Here is a 25,422-nt window from a genome sequence, read left to right as displayed (position 1 = left end):
AGAATTTCTTTTAGACATAGCCTTACCAGTATTTTATCAGAATCAAATCATTTATAGTAATATATGAAAATGTCAGAAATTAAAGTGAATGACACAGTTATGTTATTTGATAGGTTATATTGGCTATAAGTGTTCTGAAACCATCATAATACTTTTCTGAGGGTAGCAAAGTAGGGACTTGTTGATTTTCAGGTTGGTATTTCTTTCCCTACTAGTTCCTCAGGCCTGACTTCATGCCTGTCTTGTAGAGGGGGCTCAACCCACATTGGTGAATGGGCCTGCAGGGCAATATCCAAGTGCAAATAAGATTCTCCATGTCAGGGTGTCTTGGGCTTCTGCCTACATTCTTGTCTCATTGTTCTCTAGGGATGGAGATCCAGCCGAACTCTCACACTCCTTTATTGAAGGAAAGAAAATGGGGAAGGAAGTTTTGAGGGACAAAAAGCGTTTTTTATAAAGACAGGCCTGTTAATTAAGTAAAGTCAACAACTGTACTTCTTCAGTTGACTGATTTCAATAAAAATATCTATTGCTTTATATTTCCTAGATACTCTTTCTCATGAGGCAAAAACAAGTATACTTTAATTATTTTGTCTTAAAACTATGTGATGTTAAGTTTTATTTCCTCATTTTTATTATAATGAAGCTATGTAATAAGGCAATACGTTCTCCATCATAATTTTAAAAAATTGATTATTAAGGCACTTTCAAAACAATGTAGATTACCCTAAACATAGGATTTACAAAGTTGATTTCCCTCAAAGACTCCTCAAATAAATTTCACTAATTTTAATTATTTCCTATTTTAAAGTCCATGTAAAGGTAAATCTTTAACATTATAAAAGTAATGCTGGCTTTAAAAAGTTACAAGAGCTGTTTACATTTCAATTCTATTTGACTTCGGAACATGGACGACAGGAAGAAAATAACCTTGATTGCTTCATCCTTAATCCTTCAAATCCAAGATGAAGCAACTCATTATAGTTAGTCTCCCCCTCCCAGAGGAAGCCCACCCAGACTTGGCACCCAGTCCTTATTTTCAACTTGAGTATTTCAGCAACTTGACTCTCAGTTTCCCCAAAAGGAGTCTTGCTAATTTGCTAAAAAGAAGGAAGATAAGGTCAAACAATGATTCACTCCTTTGAGCTGCACAAATGTCCCCAGGGTTTTGGAATAGCACAAATAATGCCTTTACAGGATTCAAGAGGAGGCGAGATCCCAAAGGGACAAATTAGCTTTGGGAAGAGCAGGCTGCTTCTGCAGGGACCTGGCAGAGGATCAGGCAGCTGCGTGAAGCTCAGATAGCCTAGAGCAGCACTGTCCAGACAGGGATTGTGAGCCACATCGGTAATTCTGAATGTTCCAAGAGCCACAAGGAAAAAAAGAAAAAGGAACAGATGAAGTTTATATGATAATATCTTTTATTTAACTTAATATGTCCCAATCCTGTTTTTAAAGAGACAGGGTCTCACTTTGCTGCATGCAGTGTCGCAATCATAGCTCACTACTGCCTCAATCTCCTTGGCTCGAGAGATCATCCTGCCTCAGCCTCCCAAATAGCAGGGACATGCCACCATGCCCAGCTAATTAAAAAAAAAAAAATTGTAGAGATGGGATCTCGCCATCTTGCCCAGGCCGGGCTCGAACTCCTAGGCTCAAGTGGTCCTCCCATCTTGACCTCCCAAAGTACTGGGATTCCAGAAGTGAGCCACTGTGCCTGGGCAAATGTAATCATTTCAACATATAATCAATATGAAAACTTATTAGTGAGCTATTTACATTCTTTTTCTCATGCTAAGTCTTTGAAATCTAATATGTATTTCACATCTATAGCACATCTCAATACAAGTACTGAATTTTCATCAGAAATAGTTCATCTGTATTTAGATGTTATAAAATTTACAGTTGGATAAGTAGATTCACACAATCCAAGCACACATAAAACTTTTCCAGTAATGGAATTATCAATTTTTTTAATTTAAATGAATTTAAATGAAATAAAATTTAAAATTTAGTTCTTTTGCCATACTAGCCACATTTCATTGTCTACTGTACTGAGAGGGCAGGCCTAGAATAGGCGAATGACAGCCCTCAGGACATGCAGGACCTCTTGTGTCTACTAACTAAACCCACTGCCTAGGTTTAGTCATGCTCATGGATCTGTTCATCCAACTGGGATCATGTCATGATAAAATACATACACATTGGTTTATGGATAATCACAGAATTTTAGAGCCAAAAAAGGCCTGGAGTGTCATTCTCCTGTCTCACAAGAGGAAGGGGTCACTGGTGTAAGGTCACTTAGTAAGCAAGAGGCCTTTGCTGGGACACCATGCTACCTCACTGACTTTGTGACACAAGTGAACTTGCAAGTATGAATTGTCTTGGTTTAAAAACTACTTCCCCAGAAGAGTTATGCTGAATGACTGCCATCGTGTATAAGATTAATTTATTCAGGTTTCAGTGAGACACAAAGATACTTTTTCCATGCTCTTGTGGTTGCTTATTTCGTGAATTTTATGTGATTATTTTCCAAATTACAGAAAGGTAATTTGAGTATCCTCTCCTTAACGAACACGTTTTGCTTCTAGTTTTCTTGGTGTTTTTTAGAGAAATTTGTTTTTTGATTAATGGTTTTTTATTCTTTCTCTGTGTCCCGGTTTTTGATGATGTTAGGATAAGAACTTCTGTGTAATTTCTCTGCCCCATCTCACCCCTGAGTTCATCCTCATCCAGAACTTCGTGAAAATGGTCCCTTTCAGCACCTGCACCCTCGAGCAGGACCTCTACGTCTTCCATCGGGCCGGCTTGCTCAAGTGAGTAGACACATGTTTGGCCACACAGCAATCCATGAAATTACAGAAGACAAGGGAACAAAGAGCTCCTTGCTATTTTAATAATTTATTTTAAAGATCATCTTTTATTAGAAGAGGGCTTGATTAAGTGATTTTAACTAATACATTTAGAGAAAGAATGGCACTTGAGAAGAGATTTGTCCTGTCAGATATTAAAACATAATAGAGCTCCACGACAATCAAGACAAGGCCACGTTGACTGATTCTGTAGGCAGAACAATGTAACACGAGAAACAGACCCAGTATAGTAGGAACTCAGTGTGCAGATTGAGCTTTGTATGTGAATGTGTGTATATAATACATTCATGACAAAGTGTGTGTCACAACAGTGGGGAAAGGAAGGATTCTTCTGTAAATGGTGGGACAAAATGAGGATAGAAACTTTTTTGATACTCTATCGTAAAATAGATTCTCAGGTGATTAAAGAGTTAAATGTAAATATTGAAAACATAAAAATTAGAAAATATATTTACAGTGCTAGGTTCTGTGCCAAGTTCTGAGAACACAATGGTGAACAACATACAGACATGGTCCCTGCCTTTTCAAGGCTTATGGACACACATTGTGTAAAACTGCAACTGTGATGGGAGTAACCAGTGCTGGGCATGTGGTACTGAGCATGGAACATTGGGAGAGTTGGCCCAGCCAGATGAAACTTTCCTGAGAAAGTAATACGGAGTGCTGGATGAGGAAAGTGAGTAAAGATTGGCCTTTATCACGTCTCAGAATGAGAAAGTTCTTTTTAAAACATGAAAGAAAAAAATTAAGGTTGCTTATACTATACCAAGTTTTTTGAACCACCTGATTTAATTAAAATGTAACTGACCAACAGAAGGATGTTTTAAACAAATATGGCAGACAAAAGGTGGGTATATTTAATATGTAAAGAGCTTTAATGAATCAATAAGAAAATCATTTAATTCCTAAATAGAACAATTAATAAAAGGCATGACCAGACTGTACAGGAAAAAAACCAAAAATCAGTGTACATTTAATATCTTCTATCTTATTGTTACAAAATATTCTGAGGCTCATCAAACTGCACACTTGAAATGAGTGCCTTTTATTGTATGTAAATTAGACCTCAATAAAGTTGACGCACAATCTTCTGACGAAAGGTTTGGTGGAGGAGCGTCAGAGAGCTCGCTCTGTAAGTGCTGTGTTAACCATTTGAGTGAAACTTTGAGAAACATCCTAGATGTTCACTTCATAATTAGGGACTGGTTAAAAGAATTTTAGCAAATTCATTTAGTACATTATGATAAAGATTTGAAGAAATAAAACCAGATTTCTGTATCCTATGTGGAAAGATATCTAGGATGGTGAGAAAAACAGTCAAACCACAATAGTACAAGTACTAATACTAATGATAATTAACATTTATTGAGGATTTGTAGTGTGCCAGGCACTTTCTTAATAATCACTTGCCATGTGTCAACACTCACAGTGACTTAATTAGTTAGGTATCATTATTCTCATTTCACAGGTAAGAAGACTGAGACATAGAGAGGTTGAGTAACTAGTCTACAGTCCACACAGCAGAAAGTGGCAGAACTGAAATTGGAACCTAGGCTTTTAGCTTACGGAGCCAACTCATGACCCCCACATACTGTTTCTCTACCTGGTGTGGTTGGTATAATCCCATCTGATTGTTGTAAAGTGTTCTTAGGTAGCAGTCAGCACTATTGCTAAACTGTTTTATCAGAGTGACCCCTAAACACAACTGCCTTGAGCCAGTTCTGTCTCAGTCCTGCAGTAGTCCAGACATGAGCATGTGGTCTAAGGAGACTATCAGCCTTTTTCCCATGAAATTGTCCAGGAACTGAAGTTCCTTCTCTTATTGCTCCTCCACTCCATAAAGCAAGGGTCTTTACCTAACATATCCAGAGAGAAGCATGAGGTCTGTGAATCTGGATGGGAAGAAAAGCGACATCTTTATTCCACTAACCTGTAAGTGAAGTTTAGTGTGTCCTTCCATCGTGACTGGAGCTGACAGGTCTCATAGTGTTAGCAGAAACCACGACTTTGTAGCCAGTAGAAATGACACATATTTTTGTTCATGTTTTTGTTGTTGCAGATGTCTCAAAAATATCACATATATTTACCCTACTTTGAAATTTCAGTGATTTTATTCTCAACCAGAATTTGTTATTTAATGCATTAACAAAGAGGCACAGGCATTACTGTAACACATTTTAAAAAACATTTTGCTAACTGTGTTTCAAGATAATTTGTAATCCTCTGTGTTTTATTTTATGAATGTAGAAACATTTGTCTGGGAAGGAGTTCACAGCATCACCAGAGTGTTAAAGGGCTCCGTGGCATGCAAGAGTTTCAGACTCATGGCCAGAGTGGACTTTTCCTCCTTGTGCTCAGAGCTAGCTCGGAGTGCCGTAGCCACATTGCAGCCCACAGGGAAGGGTGGAACGAGAAGTGGAGGAGGAGAAGCACTTTGCTCTCAGGAGACATGAATCACCTCTGTTCATATTGTGTGCTAAGGAACTTAGTCTCATGGCCCTACTTAGCTGCAAGGGAGCCTGCAAGATATGTTGCTGGCAGGTTGGGCATGTGCCCAGTAAGAAACTCAGTTGATTCCTTAATTAAAAAGAAGAGGAAAAAGGTTACTATGCGAACCTTATATCTAGTTTTTATCTTGTGTTTGTGTAGAAGTTCTGAAAAGGTACATAGGATTTCATTAACCTTATATGCCTCTGGGAAACAGGACTGGGAATTGTAGGTGAAGATGGTGACTGACTTTTTGCATTACATCTATCTGTTATGTTTGATTTTTTTTGTTTTAATTAATAAACATTTTTTTTTTAGACAGCATCTCATTCTCTTGCCCAGGCTGGAGTGCAGTGGCACAATCATGGCTCACTGGAGCCTCAACCTCCCAAGCTCAGGTGATCCTCCCATCTCAGCCTCCCAAGTAGCCAGGACCACAACAGGACATGTGCCACAACACCTGGCTGATTTTTTTATTTTTTGTGGAGATGGGGTTTCATCATGTTCCCCAGGCTTATCTTGAACTCTGTTGGGCTCAAGCAGTTTACCCACCTTGGCCTCCCAGTGTTGCAATTACAGGTGTGAGCCACCACACCTGGCCAATAAACTTTTTTTCAAAAGAGTAGTTTTAGGTTTACAGCAAAATTGAGCAGAAAGTGCAGAGAGTTCTCACAAGTCCCTTCTCCACCACCATACACAGACTCTTGCATCATGAACATCCGGCACTAGATTGGCACATTTGTTGTAATCGATGAACCACCACTGACATATCATTATCAACCAATGTCCATAGTTTACATTAGGGTTCACTGTTGGTGTTGTACGTCCTATGGCTTTGGACAAATGTGTAATGACATGTATCCACTGTTATGATAGCACACAGAATAGTTTTCCTCTCCTAAACATCCTCTGTGCTCTGTCTGTTCATCCCTCATTTCCCACAACACTGTCAACCACTGGTCTTTTTACTGTCTCCAGAATTTTACGTTTTACAGAATGTCATAAAGTTGGAATCGTGTTAGTAGCCTTTTCAGATTGGCTTTTTTCACTGATTAATATGTTTTTAAGGTTCCTCCATGTCTTTTCATAACTGGCTAACTTATTTCTTTGTAGCCCTGGATAATATTCCGTTGTCTGGATGTACCACAGTATGTCTACCCATTTATCTAATTGAAAAACCTCTTGTTGCTTTCAAGTTTGAGCAGTTATGAATAAAGCTGCTATAAACATTCATGTGTAGGTTTTTATGTGGGTGTAAGTTTTTGACTTTTAGATGACTACCAAAGAGTACAGTTGCTGGATCCTATGACCAGAATATGTTTAGTTTTACAAGAAACTGTCAAACTATCTGACAGAGTGGCTGAGCCATTTTGCATTCCCACCAGCAGTGAATGAGTTCCCACTGCTGCACACCCTTGCCAGCATTTGGTGTCATCAGTGTTTTGGATTTTAGCCATTCTAATCAGTATGTTAGTGGTACCTCGCTGTTTTAATGACATGTGGTGTTGAGCATGTCTTATATGCTTATTTGCCAACTGTGTATCTTCTTTGGTGAGGTGTCTGTTTAAGTATTTTGCGTATTTTTAAATGGGTTATTTCTGTTTGAATTTTTAAAAATCAGTGGGTGTGCAGTACTTCTGTGACAGAAAAATGTAGTTAATTTTTTCTACACTGAGATTTTATATTGTATTATGATTCAAGTAGAATTTTTTAAATGTACTTTATGCTCCGCATTCTTAAATGCATTGGTGACTTTTTTTCTTGGAGTTTTCACTCTGAATAAATCCAGTTGAATAAAGGCTCTGGAGATGGAGAGCAATGAGATGATACGGATCTAGGAAGGGGTCATCGGTCTGGCTGTAGTAGCGGCCTTGTTCTTAGTAGCTTTAATTACATAATTTATATTCATATTCTTTTCTTACACACTCTTTTACTATGTCCATGCATTACTTTTCTTAAAAATAAAATCTAAATCTTTTCAATGATGAGACTTTCAACACTTATCTGGGAATTAGTTTGGTTGCAGTGGAGCCCTGGCTTTTCTTCGTAACCTTTTTCATTGCCGGCTTCTTTTTCTTGAATCACTTGCATTTAAAATTGGAGCTTATGATGTATACCTGGGTTCTTTTCTGAAATATTAAAGACTCAGAAGCTGAACTAGTTTTTGTGTCTTTCACAAGTCATGTGTTGTCGCAGCTGCCACCTGAGCCCTCATCAGGAACCCTCCTTCACAGCCTCCTCCAGTTTGTCGCCAGCACGCCTGCCAGCCCACACCAGGTTCCCTGCCTGTGTGCTTCTGTAGCTTCTCCAAGTGCCATGGTTGTGCCCATTGCCTTTTTCCATTCAAGAAGCTATGCACGGTCCCATAGGGGAAGGCATCCCTCAAAACCCACACTCTTATCACCATTAGGGGTGCACATGGCAGTGGGCAGTTGTTTTCTACAGAAAGCATAGATCTCCTCTTTAATTCTTTAAACCATATTCTAAGCATAAAAAGCTTTTTAGTGAAACCACACATTTAATGTTAAAAATGGTAGCTTTGCCTGTCAATATTGCTCAGTTCCTATAGGGAGTACAACATCGTTCTTCCCTTTGCTCTTTTAAAGTCCACACTCCTGCACCCTCTGCAGGCAGCTGATCGTGGCTGCAGGAGTGGCGGAGAGAAAGGAGGGCGGCCAACCTGAAGAAGCCCCTAGAGAAATGAGAAGGAAGGGCAACCCCCACCCTTACACCCCAGCAATGTTTGTATTTAAAAAGAAATGAGTGTACTAACAAATGAATTTGGTGGAATTTCATATCACACGAAATGAAGTTTGGAAATGTGAGAGTGGGGGAGACCTTAAAGATGACTTCCCATCACCTTTCTGGGTTCCTGGCATGAGTTACCCCGAGGTGGCAGTGCCTGCACAGGGCCATCCTTCTGTCCCTGCGTCCCCATGGCCTTGTCTTTAAGTGCTGAGGTGTTTCCAGCCAGTCCCCTGCACCTGCGTGTCAGCCAGGAATGCAGGAGGAGCTCAGGTGCAGCAGCCAGGGTCCTTTGTAAGTCAGGGCACTATCCAGTGATGCTCAGTGACATGAGGACTCACACCTGGCTTTTAGAAAGTGAGACTTTACAAGAGCTTGTTTGTCCCTTAAAGAAGGTCATCGGGGTGGGCTGGGTATACGGTCATCATGGACCGTGGCATATTCTTCCTTCTTGCTCCTTAGCACCTGGCTTCCCTTCTCAAGGTTACCTCATTTTACTCAAGGACAGTTCTTTCTTCATATGCTCTTCAGTTCCACTGCAGGTGTGGTCCAGGGATCGGCAGCAGCAGCATCTGCTGAGACTTTGCTAAAATGCAGAATCCCAGACCCTGCCCCAGGTTTTCTGAATCTGTGTTGCTAACAAGTGCACCAGTTGACTTTCATGCACATTAAAAGTTTGAGAAGCACCGTAGGGGCGTTTGTTTGTTTGTTTGTTTGCTTGTTGTTTTTTGAGATGGAGTCTCACTCTGTCGCCCAGGCTGGAGTCCAGTGGTGTGATCTTGGCTCATTGCAAGCTCTGCCTCCCGGGTTTCATGCCATTCTCCTGCCTCAGCCTCCTGAGTAGCTGGGACTACAGGCACCGGCCATGATGCCCAGCTACTTTTTATTTTATTTTTTATTTTTAGTAGAGATGGGGTTTCACCATGTTAGCCAGGATGGTCTCAATCTCCTGACCTCCTGATCTACCCACCTTGGCCTCCTAAAGTGCTGGGATTACAGGCGTGAGCCACTGTGCCCGGCCGGGGCTTCTGCTTTTTTATTTTTTTCATTTTTTATTTTTTATTTTTTTTTTTGAGACGGAGTCTCGCTGTGTCGCCCAGGCTGGAGTGCAGTGGCACGATCTCGGCTCACTGCAAGCTCCGCCTCCCGGGTTCCCGCCATTCTCCCGCCTCAGCCTCCGAGTAGCTGGGACTACAGGCGCCCGCCACCGCGCCTAGCTAGTTTTTTGTATTTTTAGTAGAGACGGGGTTTCACCGTGTTAGCCAGGAGGGTCTCCATCTACTGACCTCGTGATCTGCCCGCCTGGGCCTCCCAAAGTGCTGGGATTACAGGCTTGAGCCACCGCGCCCGGCTCTGCTTTTTTAATGAATACATCATCTGGTAGAAAAGAATTGTGATTTATTACAAAAGAAACTATCATCAGAGTGAGCAGACAACCTACAGAATACGAGAAAATTTTTGCAATCTGTTCATCTGACAAAGGTCTAATATCCACAATCTACAAGAAACTTAAACAAATTTCCAAGAAAATAACAACCCCATTAAAAAGTGGGCAAAGGACCATGAACAGACACTTCCCAAAAGAAGACATTCATGCAGCCAACAAACGTGAAAAAAAGCTCAAAATCAAGCTCAGAATCACTGATCATTAGAGAAATGCAAATCAGAACCACAAAGAGATAGCATATCATGCCAGTCAGAATGGCGATTATTAAAAAGTCAAGAAACAACAGATGCTAGCAAGACTATGGAGAAATAGGAACACTTTTACACTGTTGGTGGGAATGTAAGTTAGTTCAACCATTGTGGAAGACAGTGTGCTGATTCCTCAGAAACCTAGAACTAGAGATACCATTTGACCCAGCAATCCCATTTCTGGTATATACCCAAAGGAATATAAATCATTCTATTTTGAAGATACATGCATGCATATGTTCATTGCAGCACTGTTCATAATTGCAAAGACACGAAATTAACCCAAATGCCCATCACTGATAGACTGGATAAAGAAAATGTGGTACCATAGAATACTATGATACCATGGAATACTATGCAGCCATAAAAAAGAAACAAGACTATGTCCTATGCAGGGACATGGATGCAGGTGGAAACCATTATCCTCAGCAAACTAACACAGGAACAGAAAACCAAACACCACATGTTCTCACTTATAAGTGGGAGCTGAATGATGAGATCACATGAACACATGCAGGGGCCGGGTGGAACAACACACATTGGGGTCTGTCAGTGGGGGTCCGAGGGGAGGAAGAGCATCAGGATAAGTAGCTAATGCATGCTGGGCTTAATACCTAGGTGATGGGTTGACAGGTGCAACAAACCACCGTGGCACACTATGTAACATGTGTTTGTCCTGCACATGTATCCTGGAACTTAAAATAGAATTAAATTAATTTTTTAAAAAAGAATTGTGATTATCTGTCTTCCAAATACAGATTTTCTATAAAACATATAAGCCATACCTACTTTACTTTTTATTCTTTTATTTTATATTTATTTCTTTTTCTAGACAATTTTAGAAGTTTAAAGGCCACACCTACTTTAAACCTTTTATGATCTAGTAATTTTTTGGTACTGTTGAATTACTAAGTTTCTACTATATATAAATATAACCTTTTGGTTAGATTTGTAAGAATATGTGGACTATAACTGTTTTATATATTTTTTGCTATTTATATCAAGTAATGCTTTAATTTCTCTTGCTTGTTTCTAGTTCCTGGCCCTTTCTTTTTTCATACACACTTTCCACCTGTGTTTTTCTAAAGCCATTTTTTGCATTTCAAAATTTAGATTAACCATGAGAATGCTTTCAGTTGGAAAGAAAAACCAACTCAGAATGGGTTCTGCTTTAGGACATGTACTGACTCACATAAGCAGGATGTCTGGAGATAGGCAGGGCTTTAGGATTTGTATCTCCAGGGTCTTGGTTTCTTTCCTTTCTTCCACCCTCCCTCCATCCTGAAATTGACGTCTATCACATTGACAAAATGGCCACTGGGTTCTGGGGTGCAGGAGGAGAGTACTGGCTGATGTCTGTTTTCCTTCTCAGAGACCCCAGCAAACCCCCTCATTCATCCAGTAAAATCCACAGCACTGACTGCAAACGTGTGCCAGTCCTATTCCAGGTGCTGGGGAAACAGAAGTGATGCAAACAGATAGAAATTCTTGCCCACAGCGGGGGCATTCTAGATGGTGGAGAAAGATGTAAAGGAAAGAGATCCAAATGCACAGTATGTAGGCACTGAGGGCGAACATGAAGAGTATAGCAGGTGCCGAGAGGGGATCGGAAGTGCTGAGTGGGAGAGAGGCTGCCATTTTGCCTAGGGTGACAGGAAGGGTGGCCATGAATAAAGACCTGAAGGAGGTGAGGAGGAGCCACTTGGGCATGGTGAGGGCTCAGGTCCTCTACACCTACTCTTTAAAAATGTATCATGTTCTTCTATTTTTTGCTTCACTTCTCTTGACATTTGGGATGAATTGTTTCTGCTCTTAAGTTTGGTTACTTTAAATTTCATGACCTCATGTTCTGGTCCTCCACCTAATTTCGTTCTTCTTCCCTTGGGAAATTATATTTGTGTCTGTCATCTGCCCTCTGGCTGTGCTGGTGAGCACTGGGACAAATTACTCATTCAGTCGTTAGTGATGGCTACCTCTTCTGTCAACACATTCCACACCCAGGTTCCCTCTCCGTTTGTTTAGTGACTACAGGCCTTTGAGATGAGAACATTTCCTAATGTTTATGTTAACTTGCACTTTAATTGTGAATAAATTAAATGCTTTCTTTATGATACATTTTCTTCACATATTAACCGCTAGGACATTTCCAAACTTAATATGGGGTGACTGTGTGCTACAGATGATGATTCCTTTTCTATTTCCGCTGCTTGCTCATTCTTGACTTACCCACTGGCTTTTCTGTCCTCTTGTTTATTCATTAGTAGAGAACACATTCGGGTGAATTGGTCACCCACTCCATCTTACCACCCTTTCACATGATGCTTTTCTGAAATTTGACATTTTTAAATGTGGGGAAACGTTTCAGATGTACTTGGCTAACCAATATTTATTGTGCTAGGAATTATTTTTTATAAATAAATATTTACTGCTGAGTTAGATCATACAGCCATCAACCTGGCTCAGTAAATAAAATGCATTTAGCTAGTTGTCCTTTAAGCAATTACTCCCCTCACCATTTCTGTCTTCTTTGCTTTTCTGTGGGTGACTCACACAGAAAGTTACCATTGTACCTATTTCAGGCCCGTGTTATTGTGGAGAGTGTTTTAACATCATCAGTCCTTGGCCCGTTCTGCTTTTAATCAGCCGTCTTGAACAGAACCCAATAGAAACCTCATTTTTAGTTTTGTGGGTTTTGTTTATTTATTTTTGATTTAAACTGAAATACTAATGACTATCAAATTGTTTCATGATTCTGTTACAACGATCACTTCTTTGGAATTCGGAAAGACTCAAATCACTTTTTCTTCTCCCTGTCATTTCATTTTTATTTACTGGTATTAAAAAATTGCCCTATTTTCTGCAATACATAAAGGGCATCCAGATAGGAAGAGAGGAAGTCAAACTATTCCTGTTTGCAGATGACATGATCCCGTATATTGAAAATCTCATAGTCTCTGCCCCAAAGCTCCTTAAACTGAGAAACAACTTCAGCAAGTCTCAGCATACAAAATCAATGTGCAAAAATCACTGATATTCCTATACACCAACCACAGTCAAGCCTAGAGTCAAATCAAGAGCGCAATCCCATTCACAATTGCCAAAAAAAAAAAAAAATAATAATATACCTAGGAATACACCTAACTAATGAGAGATGAAAGATCTCTACAAGGACAACTACAAAACACTGCTCAAAGAAATCAGAGATGACACAAACAAATGGAAAAACATTCCATGCTCATCGATAGAAAGAATCAATATCATTAAAATGACCATGCTGCCCAAAGCAATTTAGAGATTCAATACTATTCCTATTAAACTACCATTGACATTTTTCACAGAACTAGAAAAAACTATTTTAATATTCATATGGACCCAAAAAAGAGCCAGAATAGCCAAGGCAATCCAAAGCAAAAAGAACAAAGCTGGAGGCATCACCCTACCTGACTTCAAACTATACTGCAGGGCTACAGTAACCAAAACAGCATGGTACTGGTACAAAAGCAGACACATAGACCAATGGAAGAGAATAGAGAACCCAGAAATAAGCCTGTGCACCTACAACTATCTAATCTTCAACAAACCTGACAAAAGCAATGGGGAAAGGATTTTCTATTCAATAAATGGTGATGGGATAACTGGGTAGCCATATGAAGAAGACTGAAACTGGACACCTTACACCATATGCAAAAATTAACTCAAGGATTAAAGACTTAAATGTAAAACACAAAACTATAAAAACCCTGGAAGACAACCTAGGCAGTACCATTCTGGACATAGGAATGGGCAAAGATTTCATGATGAAGACGCCAAAAGCAATTGCAAGAAAAGAAAAAATTGACACATGGTATCTAATTAAAATGCTTCTGCACAGCAAAGGAAACCATCCACAGAGTGAACAGACAACCTATAGAATGGAAGGAAATTTTTGCAAACTATGCATCTGACAAAAGTCTAATATCCAGCATCTATAAGGAACTTAAACAAATTTACAAGGAAAAAACAACCCCATTAAAAACTGGGCACCTGTAGTCCCAGCTACTCAGGAGGCTGAGGCAGGAGAATGGCATGAACCCATGAAGCGGAGCTTGCAGTTAGCCGAGATCACGCCACTGCACTCTACCCTGGGCAACAGAGCGAGACTGTGTCTCAAAAAAACAAAAAACAAAACAAAACAAAACAAAACACTGGGCAAAGGACATGAATAGACCCTTTACAAGAGAAGACATACATGCAGCCAACAATCATATGAAGAAAAGCTCAGCCTCACTGATCATTAGAGAAATGCAGATCAAAACCACAAAGAGATACCATCTCACACCAGTCAAAATGACCATCCAAAAAAAAGTCAAAAAATAACAGGTGGCAAGGTTGCAGAGAAACAGGAATGTTTATACTCTGTTTGTGGGAGTGTAAATTAGTTCAACCATTGTGGAAGACAGTGTGATGACTCCTCAAAGACCTAAAAACAGAAATAATATTCCACCCAGCAGTCCCACTACTGAGTATATATCCAAAGGAATATAAATCATTCTAAGGACACATACACACACATGTTCATTGCAGCACTATTCCCAATAGCAAAGACACGGAATCAATCTAAATGCCCATCAATGGTAAAGTGGATAAAGAAAATGTGGTACATATACACCATGGAATACTATGCAGCCATAAAAAAGAATGAGATATTGTCCTTTGCGGGAACATGGGATGGAGCTGGAGTCCATTATCCTTAGCATACTAATGCAGGAAGAGAAAACCAAATACCACACATTCTCACTTACAAGTGGGAGCTAAATAATGAGAACAGATGGACACATAGAGGGGAACATCACACACACTGGGGCAAATTAAAGGGTGGAGGTTGGGAGGAGGGAGAGGATCAGGAAACCTAATTAATGGGTACTAGGCTTAATACCTGGGTGATAAATAATCTCTGCAACAAACCCCCATGACACAAATTTACCTATATAACCAACCTTCACATGTACCGCTGAACTTCAAGTAAAATTTAGATGTATATATATACAACTTTTATGTGTGTGTGTATATATATATACACACATTTATGTGTATACATACTTCTATGTGTGTGTATATATATAAATATATACACACACACACACACACGCATAACCTTGTGTCTAAACAATTCATCCACTCAATTTGGTATTGAAAAGTTGTGTTAAATCTTTTTCCTTCCAGTTTCATGTATGATATTCTACTTTATTGTATGTGTGATCTGATTAAATACTAGAAACTCTGATACTTGAGGTCAAAGTCAGCCAAAAATAGGGAGAAGCAAACCTCTTGTGAAGCAGGTGACCCAGACTGCAAGACTCTCAGGACTCAAGAAGGGGCCAGTGGGCGGGGCTTCATCACTTCTTCACGGAGAGGTGTCATTTCCTGAGGACTAACAGGTTAGAGCATTTAAGTACATCAGAGAGAGAAAGCATAAGAGAGAGGTGACCTGGAGAGGTAAAGCCTTGGGAAGCCCTCCAGAAACCTTGCTTTTTCTGTGGATAGAAGAAGCCATGTGGATGGGTAATGAAAAACATAGCTAATCTCCCTCACTGATTCAGGGTGGCTTTAGAACCATACTTGCACCCTTGGGAAAAGAACGCTAAACTCTTCTGGTTACTGAGTACACATTCGCTTCTGGGAAGGTCAGGCAAGGTGATACGTGGAACAGATAGAGGGAGGTAGGAGTGTTCTCCTTCCTGGCTACAGGCCATGGGACTGAAAGAAGGGAGCCGCCATAATAGCTAAAATGAAAGAATGACTAAAATGAGAGAAGCAACTTCCTATTTGAAACTTGCACAGAGATGAAAGTAGGGCCACATTTAGGTGCATCCAGTGAGCCACCATCTTCTGAGGTCCTGCCAGGCCTAAGTCAGTACATAATCATTGAAGCAGACTTTGTTTTATTGGATATTTATTTAGCAGATTTAAAGTTCATTCCACAGAAGGTCTTGGTATCATTTTGTACACCCTCAATGAATAAAGCTTTATGATTTATCTGAGAATAGGGTAAGAAATAAAGATAGCTGCTTGATAATTTGACAACAGTATTCTGTTGATATAGATGACATGATATATATATTTGAGATCCATGTCATTTTAATTAAGGATTCTAATGAGTGTTTTTTGTTGAGAATAAAATAGTATGCATCCTAACAACTTTGTCTTGAAGTCATTGTATTTTTCAAGGTGCTTTCTCTAGCAAAAACACAGATGAAGGTCTCCATAACAATTAGTCTGCTTCTAACCTCATGTGCCTTATTTAAAACTTTAAAGAATTTCACATGTGGAATAAGACCTACATTCTGAATTTTTTTTTTTTTTTTTAGATAGAGTTTCACTCTTTTGCCCAGGCTGGAGTGCAGTGGCATGATTTTGACTCATTGCAACCTCTGCCTCCTGGGTTCTGAGTTCAAGTGATTCTAGTGCCTTGGCTAACCAAGTAGCTGGGATTATAGGCGTGAGCCACCATGCACAGCTAATTTTTGTATTTTTAGTAGAGATGGAGTTTCACCATGTTGGCTGGGCTGGTCTTGAACTCCTGGTCTCAAGTGATCCTCCTGCCTTGGCCTCCCAAAGTGCTGGGATTACAGGTGTGAGCCACCTCACCCAGCCAGCCTACGTTCTGCTTTTTGAGCTGAATAAAAACCTTTTGGGAAGTAGTTCTCAAAGGCAAATACAGACATAGGGAGCAGCCCCATCCAGTAGCAATACACTCTGAGCCACATGTGTAATTTTAGATTTTTGAATAGCCACACTAATTTAAAAATCAAAAAGTAGGTGAAATTAATTGTAACATTTATTTCTTATTTAACCCATTATATCCAAAATAGTATTGTTTCAGCATATAATCAATATTTAAAAAGCACGAATGAGATACTTTATATTACTTTTTTTGTACCAAGTCCACAATTCAGTGAATATTTTATTCTTACAGCACATCTCCGTTCTGAGTACCACATTTCAAGTGTACGGGCTCTTGTACTGGACAGTGTCATTTTAGAGGAGGGCACAAACATACTGCCATTGCCTGTTCCTCCCCCTGAAATTCTAGGAACAAAGGAAAGCTCTGAAATATTCCTCTTTGGTGAATATGAATTGCAGAGATGAATGCAAAATGGTTGTGACCCCTAATCACCAGTAGATTTCCATGGACAGACTGGTGAAACAATGTTTGCAGTTTTGTGCTCCTTTGCAGGAAGATAGCCCCATGTCCCACTGAACATTTATTGGGCACCACTGTAGGCTACAAAAAGCCCTGGCCTTTTGGAGTGGACCGTGATGTGGTCTGAGCTGCAAGCCTTACTGGGGGAAGATGTCCGCTTACTCTCACTTTCCAGTCTAGTATCCAATAACACTCTTTATAACTCAGTTGTATTTATTATATGTAAAAAAACCAAAAACAAACAAAAACAAAAAACAAACAAAAAAAACCACAAAAAGACATATAATAAGCATGGGGAAGCTCTCTGGCTATCTCCATGTAAGCTTCATGATTAGTTCACGTAACAGCTATTTATTGAGCATCTACCATGTGCCAGGCATTGCTCTAGCCATGAGGTGGCAGCAGTGAGCAAATAGACCAACACTCCCATCTTTGTCACGTTTTATTCTAGTGGAAGGAGACAAACAGTGAAAAACAAAATAAAGGGAAAGTAGGAAGTGCTGTGGAGAAAAATAGAAAAGGGAATGAGGTTGGAAAGTCAGGGTCCAAATTTTAAATAGGGTTTCAGGGTCATTGAGAGGGTGAAGTTTCAGCAAAGACTCAAATGTTGAGGTGATGGAACAGGCTCATAGATTTGCTGGAGGAGAATTACGGGTAGGAACTTCTGATGAGGTAACTTCTGATGAGGTAGGAACTTCCTCAGGTAAGAACTTCTGATGAGGCAGGAACTTTCTCAGGTGGGGAATTCTGATGAGGTAGGACCTTCTGTTGATGTAGGAACTTCTGATGAGGTAAGAACTTCTAATGAAGTAGGACCTTCTGATGAGGTAGGAACTTCCTCAAGTAGGAACTTCTGATGAGAGATTATGTCTGGCATGTTTGAGAAACAGCACGGTGGCCTGTGCTGCAGAGCAGAGAAACCAAGAAGCCAACTGTTTGGAGATGAGTCAGAGCAAGCAGCAATCCCAGAGGGAGGGCACAGGGAAGGAGGCTGTGGTCGTGGGGAGTCGGGGAGGGTGCTCTCAGCCACTGTAGAACTTTGGCTTTTACTGGGAGTGCAAGCTAATGCTTGTCAATGTAGCAAAATTATGGTAATTATTAGACTCCCTGCTGAATCGTGTTTGTTTAATGAAGCTCATATATTATAATCTTATGTATCTTACTTTATTCATTTAAAAACATTCTGAGAGGGGCCGTACACATAAAAGAGGGTAAGAACACCTCTATTACTGGGAATTTGAGTATAAGAGTCTTGTGATCTGACTTAACATTTGATAAGCATTGCTCTGGCAAATTGGTGGAGGATGGCTTGTCAGGGACAATGGCAGAAATGTAGAGAGACACTAGGATGCTGTTCCAACAACCCAGGAGAGAGGTGGTGGAGACTGGACTAGCATTGGAGGTCTTGAGAAGTCGTTCCATTCTTAGATGCATTTTGAAAGTAGAGTCAGCCCAAAGTGAGGCTGAAAGAGAGGTGTGCAAGAAAACGGATGAAGCCAAAGGTCTGGGCCTGAACCACTGGAAGGATGGAGTTGTCATTACCTAAGACAGGAAAGATAGCTGGCTGGAGGGCTTTGGAATGGAAACAGTGAGACAACTCTTAGATGGCCATGTCTTTTTTATTTGGGGGATGTAGTATACTTTAGCTGAAGTTTATCCAGATCTTCCACAGTATCTTAAATGTGTTGTCTGACACCAGTTTCTGGAGAGCTCTACCATATTAAACTCTACCAATATGATGGTAAATTTCAAACTGTTCTCATAACCCTGTCCATTTTTACTTCAGTATCCTGGAGCTTTGTTGTTAGACACCTATAGATATGGTATTTTTATGTCTTCCTAGTGAACTTTCATTATCAAACAAAGACCTTTTTCTCATGATTTTTGCCTTAAGACCTGGTTTATCTGACATTTAGATAGCTATGCCAGCTTATTTTTTTTTTGCTATTAGTTGTCATTCCCTTTCCCTTTCAATTATTTTGGCATTATATGTATTTCTGTAACAGCTTTATTGAGATGTAATTCACATGCCATACAATTTGCCCACTTCACATGTACAATTCAGTGGTTTGTAGTAGAGTTACAGCATTGTGCAGTTACCACCTCTACCTGGTTCTAGAACATTTGTGTCACCTAAAGGACACCCTGCACCTATCAAGCTGTCACTCCTATTCTCTTCTCCCCTCAGCCCCCAACAATCACTAACCCACTTTCTATCACTGTAAATTTGCCTGTTCTGGACATTTCATATAAATGGAATTACACAACACGTGCCTTTTTGTATATGGTTTCTCTCACTTCGCACAATGTTTTAAAGTTCATGCATGTTGGAGTATGTGTCAGTACTTTATTTTCTTTTATGGCTGAATAGTTTTCTGTTGTATGTGTAAATCATACTCTGTTTATCCATTCATCAGTTGGTGGGCATTTGGGTTGTTTTCTCTTGGGCTATTGTGAATAATGCTGCTATGAACATTCATGTACAGGTTTTGTGTGGATATATGTTTTTAATTCGCTTGAGTGTTTTCCTGGTGCTTTTGTGTTCTTGTTTGTTACATTTTCATCTTTAATCCACTGAACTAGATTTTGGTGTAAGGTGGTCATATAACAAAGTTCTTACCTTTCGCTTAAAATTGCTCGTAAACATTATTAAGATGGTATTAGTTGTTCATCTTTTTATTAGTTAATTATAGATATAGATATTGTTCTTCGCAAATATGATACTTTGTTCATAATATGGAAGCATGTATTAAAATTTAAGCACAGATGTTCCCTACAGTTGACGGTTAAATAGATTAGGATATTTTATTGTATCAGCGCGAGGAGGAATGGCGTTGTCCCATTGAGTAATAATACCCTAGTAACTTCAGAGAATTCACTGCAAGGCCAGCTACATAATGTACAGGACCCACTGCAAAATGAAAATGTGAGACTCTGGCCTCGTGTGGGGCAATCAGTCTCTCCTTCCCATGAGCTCCAACCCATGGCAAACAGGCATCCAACTAAGAGCTTGCAACCTCTGCACCAGGATGCACTGAACCCCTGGGTGGAGGATGGGTAGGAGGTCCACACTGAGTTGCTAGCCAAACACGCCATGGCACTGCCTGCCCAGGGTGGGGACAACCACTCCCTTGGTCTGACCAGAGACTCCATGTGTCATGTACCTGACTCATGAGCTTGTACCTTGTACTATACCCTTGTCTATACCCATGTAGCTTGTACTATACTATGTAGCTTGTACCTTGTACTATACCCATGTAGCTTGTACCTTGTACTATACCCATGTAGCTTGTACCTTGTACTATACCCTTGTCTAGGAACCCCCCCTGGGTGTTGGCTGAACAGGGGCTTCCCCCAACCAATGCAACCAGTGTCACCCCGGCAGAAGGAGGAGGCAGCTGTTGTGAGGCAGGAATGGGGAGGCTCTCTAGGGCCCAGGGTGTCAGGGGCAGGGAACAGGTGGGAGAAAAGCATCATGGAGAGACGGTGGGGAGCACACGTGAGTCGAGGCTCCAAGGCCCCTGACATGCTCCATTGTGTCACTTAACTTCACTTAAAAACATGAAGTCAAAGATAAAATTATTAAGAATTTTTGAACGGTGGCCTCAGAGCAATAAATTGTGAGTGTGAGGCTCTAAAAAGCGCACAGCATTGTGTGGGTCCCACACCCATGAAGCCAGCCCTGGTGCAATGTGACTTCTTCCTAACAATAATTTAAAAATTGGAAGGATTTTGACTCTGTTTATGAAATAAATCATAGTGCTATTGTAAACTAAATATTTAAAGTATCTCTGTGTTGTCTTTGGTTAATGGCATTATCAGTGATATTTACCTTATTCTTCACACGTTTTTGTGTTTCAGGTTTTCTATAATGAAATGAGTTACTTTTATAATTACTCAAACCCCAATGTTATATAAACATACTTTACTGGATATTATTTTATATAAGTGTGATATGTTACAATTCTGTCTCCATTTGTGGGGGAATACATATTTATTACTTTAACTTAAAAATATATTCCTCTCCTTACCCAGGTCCATTCATATAAGATTTGCCACTCTCTTGGATACTCCTGGTGTGGAAAATCTTGTCAGCACCCTCATGTTGAATAAAAGCATATTGGAGGACTTAGACCATTACAACAAGGCTCGCAAAGACCCTGTAAGTACGTGATATGACCAGACCTCAGGATATGGGACCATTGTGATGACCCATGTAGATTCAGCCCTGAAACTTCCTTGGATCTGAGTTGGAAAATCATATGGCAGGGGGCAGTGGAGATAGAGTCAGAAGATGGGAGCAGAAGAGGAAACCATGGAGACTGGGACTTAAGGAAGTGTGGCCATTCTCAGTGGGGATCCCCCAGAGGGATCAGACACCCAAAATCCTTCTCATGAAGATAGAAAGTTTGGACTTGATCCAAACAATCCTATCAAAATGAGATAGATCCTATTTATTAGGGAAGGGTAATATTAGGGAAGGGTAGCTTAGGAATCCACGGGTATCTGGTGCCCACCTCAGCAGCACTGGGTACCAGATTGAGGGTAGTGGGACCCTATTTGAGCCTATTGAATGATGAGTCTGACCAGACCCTTTTGTTGAGCTGGCTGCATCCCCCAGGATTACATGGTCTGGGAAAGATCCTGCATGATAAGTGTTGGGTTCTCTTTCTAGTGTAGTAATGCATGTATGTGCTATGGCAAAAGTCAGGCTTGTGGCAGTCTATAAATTAATACTGCTATCTTAAGGGCCATGCCAGTTAATCTAACTACACATGGAAAGATGCAGATAGTTAAAGAATATTGTGCATAGTCACTTTTTTGATACATTTTATTTTGAACAGAATTTATTGAGGTATAACCAATAAACTGTGTGATGGATTTCACAATTTTCATACACCATGTAACCAGCACATTTTAAGAAACAGACTAACCACAGCCTGCCGGAAGTTCCCCGATGCCTCTACTCAGGCCTTTCCCTAAGTTAATACCACCTTGCTTCTAAGATCAGAGATTGGCTATGCCTATTTTTGAACTCTACATAAATGGAATCATACCACTTGTTTTCTGATACCAAGTTTCTTTTGCTCAGCAATATGTTTGTAAGAGTCATTCATATTATAGCATGAAGTATTTCATGGCATGAATATACCACCATTTATGTCTTCATTCTACTGTTGAAGTCATTTGGGGAGTTCCAGTTATTCGCTCTTTTGGAAAAAAACCTTTTAGTTAATTTTTAAGTCATCAGAAGGAAGACACCAAACACCTAAACATAATGGTGTGTACACAAATGTTTACTATTTACGAAGGCATCAGAGTAAACTAAAATACAACTTCCCTTCAGCACATGGTATTTGCTTTGGTTTGTCTTGGACTCTTTGTTTCTTCATTTTTTGCTCCTTCCCTCCTGGCCCTCTAAGTGGTATGAGGTCAAGCCCTGGTTCTCAAAGTGTGGTCTAAAGAACCTTGCGGGCCTCTGAAACATGGATTTTCTGGGAGACTGCAAGGTAAAAACTGTTTTATTCATTTTCCGCTGTGTTGAGATCTGTACTTATGATGCAAAAGCAATAGCAATGGTGGATGAAGCCAGTGTCACCTCAGAGTAGGTCACAGAAGTGGCAGCAAATGTCCTAGTGGTCCTGGTGTTCTTCACCATCATCCCAGTAACTACCGAAAGAGCAAACCACGGTGGAATATCCCTGCAAAGCCATCAGAATGACTGAAACAAAAAACAGTGATGCCACTAGTCGCTAAATGCTGGCGAGGATGTGGGGAAACTGGATCTCTAGTGTTGCTGGTGGGAACGTAGAACGGTGCGGCCACTCTAGAAAATATTTTGGCTGTTTAATTTTTTATTTTTATTTTTATTTTTATTTATTTGTTTATTTTGAGACAGAGTCTCGCTCTTGTCACCCAGGCTGGAGTGCAATGGCGCGATCTTGGCTCACTGCAACCTCTGCTTCCCAGGTTCAAGTGATTCTCCTGCCTCACCCTCATGAGTAGCTGGGATTACAGGTGCCCGCCTGTAGTTTTTGTATTTTTAGTAGAGACGGGGTTTCACCACATTGGCCAGGCTGGTCTCGAACTCCTGGTGTCAAGTGATCTGCCTGCCTCAGCCTCCCAAAGTGGTGGGATTACAGGAGTGAGCCACCGTGCCCAGCCCTGGCTGTTTATTAAAAAACTAAAACTGCAACTCTCTTATAGTCTAACAATTGCACTTGTGGGTATTTGATCCAGAGAAATGAAGACTTTACACTAATGTTCATAGCAGCTATTGTCAGCCCAGATATCCTTCAACAGATGAATGGTTAAACACACTGTGGAACATCATGCCTTGGAATACTACTAAGCAATGAAAGAAATCAACTCTTGATTCATGTATCGGCTTGGATAAATCTCCAGAGAACTATACTGAGTGGGGAAAAAGCCAACAACCCCTACAGGTTATATCCTCTAGAGTTCCATTTATATGACACTTTGAAGTGATAATATTTTAGGAATGGAGAACAGGTTATTTGATGCCAGAGGTTAAGGATGTGGGGAGGATGGGGACAGAGTGGGCAACTCAAGGGATTTTGTGGTATTAGAACTGTTCAATATTCTGACTACAGTAGTGGATACATAAACCTTTAGAGGTGATGAAATCGTGTGAAACTTCATACACCACACACACACACACACACACACACACACACACACAATTGTAACAGTGTTGGTTTCCTGCTTGTAGTATTATACTATGGTTATGCAAAATGTTATCATTAGGGGATACTGAACAAAGTGTACAAGAAATTCTGTTTTATTTCTTACACTGCATGTAAATCTACAAGTATGTCAATTAAAGAAAAAGGAAAGGAAAAGCTGGTTTCACTAAGGAATATCCTTGATGAAGCAGTAAAATTATTAACTTTATTCTCAACCCTTAAGTCTCAACCCTGAAGCCGGGTGTGGTGACTCACGCCTGCAATCCTAGCACTTTGGGAGCCCAAGGTGTGTAGATTCTTTGAGGCCAGGAGTTCAAGACCACCCTGAGCAATGTGGTGTAAACTCGTCTCTACTGAAAATACAAAAGTTAGCTGAGCACCTGTAGTCCCAGTTGCTTGAGAGGCTGAGGCACAAGAATTGCTTGAACCCCGGAGGCGGAGGCTGCAGTGAGCCGAGATCATGCCATTGCACTCGAGCCTGGGCAACAAGAGCAAAACTCCATCTCAAAACTGATAATAATAATAATAATAACAATAATAATAATAATAATAATATCTCATAGGGTTGGTGTGTGGATCCAGGGGACATAGGGAGGGCGTTTAACTTACTACCTGACCCAAAGTAGGTGTTGATAGATGCTTGTTCTGTTGTTGTTGTTGTTGTTATGTGAATGTGGTTAAGACCCACTGTTGCCTGCTTACAAAAACATTCATAGCCATATTTTTAAGGATCTTAAAATATATGCTTATCTTTTCAGGATGGAACACTGCTGCAGGCATTTGTAGCTGAAGTTGCGGAACAAATAGTTGGTATTGCAGTGATCAGAAATGAAATGGTAAATTGTGAAGTGGATTTTAATTTCTTTGATTGTGCCTTGCTATACATGAATTAGCCCAAATGCCCCTTTTGGAGTTGTACTTTTACTTATTTAATGTGAATGCCTCCTTTTTCTGATGGATATCATCATCATCTGCCTCTACCCCACTTGGAGGACTTGCAATTCTCCATTATTTTGCAGTTCACAATATTTAATATATTACAAAGACTACATGAAAGCATTCTCACCCTAAAAACTCAGATAACTTTCCACCACCTATACACATATTGATATATTCCATTGCTCTCCCCAAAGTATTACTACTGTAGTGATGCATTTATCCCTTCCAGCATTCTTTTTTGCATTTGTTACATATATCGTGTGTGTGTGTGTCAAATGGAGATGTCATTTTATTTTTTCCCAGTGAACAGCCAGCTATTTCAAAGCATTTATTACTGAATAGTCCATTCTTTCCCTTTTGATTTTAAAATGCTGCTTTTACATTCATTACATTTCTATATGCCTATGTCGATTTTTAAACTCTCCTTTTCCATGGATTTATCTGTTGATACCTATTGCATTATCATGTGCTTTTATATCTAGTAGAATAGTGTTCTCTCATTTGGTGTCTTCTAAATTTTCTTGTTGTTTTTTTTTTTTCTTGGCTATTTCCTCTCCCAAACCTTGTAATGCTTATTATTAATATAGTTGTACCTATGTGGATTCTATAGAACAATTTAGGCAGAATTGACATTAAAATATAGAGACTTCCCTACTAGGATCATGGATTATGGCTTTCTATGTTGTTGTTGTTGTTGTTGTTGTTTAACTTTTTGGGTTCTTCAGAAACGTTTTGTGGCTTCTTTCATATGGTTTTCTTTGCATCATGTTTTGTGCCATATGGGTTTTTGTTT

The 25,422-nt window shown here is 40.0% G+C and overlaps 1 protein-coding gene across 2 annotated transcripts in view; it reads left to right on the top strand.

Moving 5' to 3' along the window:
• The window catches only part of CFAP61 (cilia and flagella associated protein 61), a 301,491-nt gene that overhangs the window by 104,247 nt on the left and 171,822 nt on the right, over window positions 1–25,422 (top strand). For both annotated transcript variants that reach the window (XM_010369117.2, XM_030914334.1), the window contains exons 13-15: window positions 2,677–2,816; window positions 21,019–21,145; window positions 24,449–24,526. In XM_010369117.2, coding sequence (XP_010367419.1) covers window positions 2,677–2,816; window positions 21,019–21,145; window positions 24,449–24,526 — 345 coding nt within the window. The remainder of the gene's footprint in view (window positions 1–2,676; window positions 2,817–21,018; window positions 21,146–24,448; window positions 24,527–25,422) is intronic.

Source organism: Rhinopithecus roxellana, chromosome 13, assembly GCF_007565055.1.
Source record: "Rhinopithecus roxellana isolate Shanxi Qingling chromosome 13, ASM756505v1, whole genome shotgun sequence".
Classification (NCBI taxonomy): Eukaryota; Metazoa; Chordata; class Mammalia; order Primates; family Cercopithecidae; genus Rhinopithecus; species Rhinopithecus roxellana.
The sequence above is the reverse complement of the archived record's forward strand: the minus strand, read 5'-3'. Positions and strand labels throughout refer to the sequence as shown.